This window comes from Otolemur garnettii, unplaced genomic scaffold (genome assembly GCF_000181295.1).
Source record: "Otolemur garnettii isolate 467f Iridium unplaced genomic scaffold, OtoGar3 scaffold00012, whole genome shotgun sequence".
Taxonomy (NCBI): Eukaryota; Metazoa; Chordata; class Mammalia; order Primates; family Galagidae; genus Otolemur; species Otolemur garnettii.
Genome location: NW_003852407.1, coordinates 29,422,093 through 29,425,546, shown reverse-complemented (window position 1 = coordinate 29,425,546; position 3,454 = coordinate 29,422,093). Strand labels below are relative to the sequence as shown.

General features: G+C 42.8%; 1 protein-coding gene across 1 annotated transcript in view; it reads right to left on the bottom strand.

The window, feature by feature from the left end:
- Nucleotides 1-3,454, bottom strand: part of ESCO1 (establishment of sister chromatid cohesion N-acetyltransferase 1) — a 78,129-nt gene that overhangs the window by 39,822 nt on the left and 34,853 nt on the right. Inside the window, exon 7 of the mRNA XM_003784790.3 lies at nt 2,008-2,122. Within this exon, the coding sequence (XP_003784838.1) occupies nt 2,008-2,122 (115 nt within the window). The remainder of the gene's footprint in view (nt 1-2,007; nt 2,123-3,454) is intronic.

Sequence of the window (3,454 nt, the reverse complement as noted above, 5' to 3'; positions counted from 1 at the left end):
GCCACTTGAGCCACAGGTGCCGAGCCATAAAATGTAATTTTAAAATTATAATATATACTACAGTATAGATAATAAGTGCTATGTTGTTTTAATACTTATTAAACTACTGAGAGAAGGTAGTGACCAAATGACTTACGTAAGAATGTAACATACATGAAGTATCACAATTTATTATACATAAATCTAGAAGTATAAAAACTGAATTATTTGTTGCAGGTTGGTCTATTTGAAAAGAAGATTTATATTAACACCAGGAATATTTTCTTTTTTTTCTTTCTTTTTGTGTGTGTGTGTGTGTGTGTGTAATTATGCTTTATTGCTCCCATCCGGTCTTGGCTGGGATCTGTTTTTTTGAGACAGAATCTTGCTCTATTGCCCAAACTAGAGTGTCTTGGCGTCACCACAGCTCAAACTCCTAGGCTCAGGGGATCCTTCTGCCTCAGCCTGTAGCTGAAGCTACAGGTGCCTGCCACACCCCCCAGCTAGTTTTCTCTTTTTAGTAGAGACAGGGTCTTGCTCTTGTTCATAGTGGTCTGGAACTCCTGAGCTCAGGCTATCCGATCCACCCGCCACTACCTTCCAGAGTATTAGGATTATAGTCGTGAACTAGGAACTCAGTTTTAAGATTTTTCCAGAGTTCCCTTGGCCGAGGGGTCCATCTAGTTAGCAGAGGGATTAGGATTTATTTTTAGTTCACAGGAGCTTGCAAGAAATGCAGAATCTTAGGCCACTGAAAACACTAAAGGGTCCCCATCTACATATTCCTTTAGGCAGAAGACCACTTGCACGGAAAAGCTAGTGATCAGAGAGGATGGGCAGCTTGACTTTGAGACTGTGGAGGGGTCAAACAGAAGCGTGCTCTCGGCCTGCAGCCCGGAGCCTACCCTGGGAGACAGGTCCTGAGCCTGAGCTACCAGGAGGGGCTTCTTATGCTGGGGGCAGCCATAGTGGTCTGAGGCCTAGGGACCTCTGATGCAAATTTCTCCAGGACTAGAAGGGATTTCCCCAAGTTAGTGAGTTCGGTCCCTGTCCCATTAGCAGGTAATATACGGCTTACTGAATTTATTCCTCAGAGGAAAGTCTTTCGAAGAGAAAACCAATCCCTATTCCCTTTGGGCTCGTCCAGACTGGCTTCCCCTGCTCCGATCTTCACAGTAGGACAGGCGCTCCAGCCTCCTTCCTGCCCTTGCCAGGAATATTTTCCATAATGAAAACTTTTGATGACAAAAAGTCTCCAGGAATAAATTTATTCTTTAACACCTTGCATATATAGAATGCTGTTATAATTTTCATATAGTCTGGTTTGCCCCACCAAGACTCATGCTGAAATTTGATCTCCAGCTTGGTGCCTGTGGCTCAAGCGACTAAGGCGCCAGCCACATACATCTAAGGTGGTGGGTTCGAATCCCCAGCCCGGGCCTGCCAAACAACGATGGCTGCAACCAAAAAATGGCCAGGCGTTGTGGCGGGCGCCTGTAGTCCCAGCTACTTGGGAGGCTGAGGCAGGAGACTCGCTTGAGCCCAGGAGTTGGAGGTTGCTGTGAGCTGTGATGCCATGGCACTCTACCCAGGGGGATAGCTTGAGGCTCCGTCTAAAAAAAAAAAGAAATTTGATCTCCAACGTGGCATCTCCTAGTGGGAGACGTTTGGGGTATAAGAGTAGATCCTTTACAAATAGATTAATGCCACTGGGGTGAGTTCTCTCAGGAAGGGATTAGTTCCCAAGACAGCAAATGTTAAAGAGAGTCTGGCTTCCTTGGTTTCTCTCTTGCTTCCTCCAAAAGGGAAATGAGCTCATGGTCAATTCACACATGAGCTTGCTCCTCACCTTGAGCTGAAGTGGCCTGTGGTCCTCATCAATGTAGATGCAGATCCCTACCTTCAGAAATATGAGCTAAATAAACTTTTCTATGTAATTTACCCATTCTCAGGTATTCCATTACAGCAACACAAATGAAGAGATGCTTTTAATAACACTTTACTCAAAAAGTCATGTTGTATACTTACTATGATCAATTGTTTTTCATCACCTTTCTCTGCTTCTTTTAGTTTCAAGTCCTTTGGAATTGTTATCTCCAAATGGGAATTAGATTTAGGCCAAGAATGATTTGGTGGTGTCTCCCTTAAAAAAAAAAACAAAAAAGCATACATACACACACATAAAAAAACCCTATTAAATATTACAGATCCATATTATTGTAAATTACTGGTAGGAAAAAAATAACTTACTTCAACACAACACTAACAAATTTCAATTTCAAGGAGTAAAGAAAACAGGAAACTACTAATTTTCAATAAATAAACAAAAACTGCAACACCTACTGTAGGCTAAATATGTTTTTTTTTTTTTTTTTAATGGCAGTTTTTGGCTGGGGCTGGGCTTGGACCTGCCACCTCTGACATACAGGGCTGGCGTCCTACTCCTTTGTGCCACAGGCGCTGCCCTGAATATGTTTTTTAAGTTTCAAAGTTTTAGCCATCTGAGTCATTCCAGTTTGTCCTAAATATTGTTTGCTGGTAATCCATAAGGCAAAATAAGTAAGATTTATTTAGTTCTGACAGTAAAAAGAAAACAGGCAGAGCACAGGGGCTCATGTCTGTAATCCCAGCACTGTGGTAGGCCAAGGAAAGCTTGAAGCCAGAAGTCTGAGACCAGTATGTCCAACATAAGACTCCATCTTTACAAAAAGTAGAAAAATCAGCCAGGCATGGTGGCATGAACCTGTAGTCCCAGCTACTCAGGAGGCTGAGGTAGGAGGATAATCTGAGCCTTGGAGTTTGAGGGTGCAATGAGCTATGACTTTGCCACTACACTCCAGACTGGGCAGGAGAACAAGACTCTGTCTCAAAAGAAAAAAGGAGAGAGGGAAGGAAAAGAATAGGAGGGGCAAAGGGGAGAGAGGGAGGAGTAAAGAGGGAGGAGAGAGGGAGAGGGGACAAAAAGCATTTAATCTACTTAGAACATTCTTATGTGTTGATAATACACAGTATTTCTAGGAGTATGGGGAAAAGAGTGTTCTCAACACAGCTGCTAAGAGTAGACACAGACAAAAGCCCTTTGGAAGGAAATCTGGCAATGCAGGGTAAGTCCTACAGCTATGAATTTATTCTAGAAATATAGTCACTCAAGTAGGAAAAGATGTATGTGTTTATTATAGGACTTTCTTTGGGTTTTTATGAGATGGAAATAAAGTAGTAAAATCCAAAATGTTCATACAGTGGAGAACAAACCATGGAACAGGCAGAGAACGAAATATGATGCAGAATTTGAAATAATGAGGTAGGGGGCCAGGTGCAGTGGCTCAAGCCTATAATGTTACAGCACTCTGGGAGGCCAAGGTAGGTAGAATGCTTGACCTCAGGATTTCGAGATCAGCCTGAGCAAGAGCGAAACCCTCTCTAAAAATAGCCAGATGTTGTGGCAAGTGCCTGTAGTCCCAGCTATTTGTGGAGG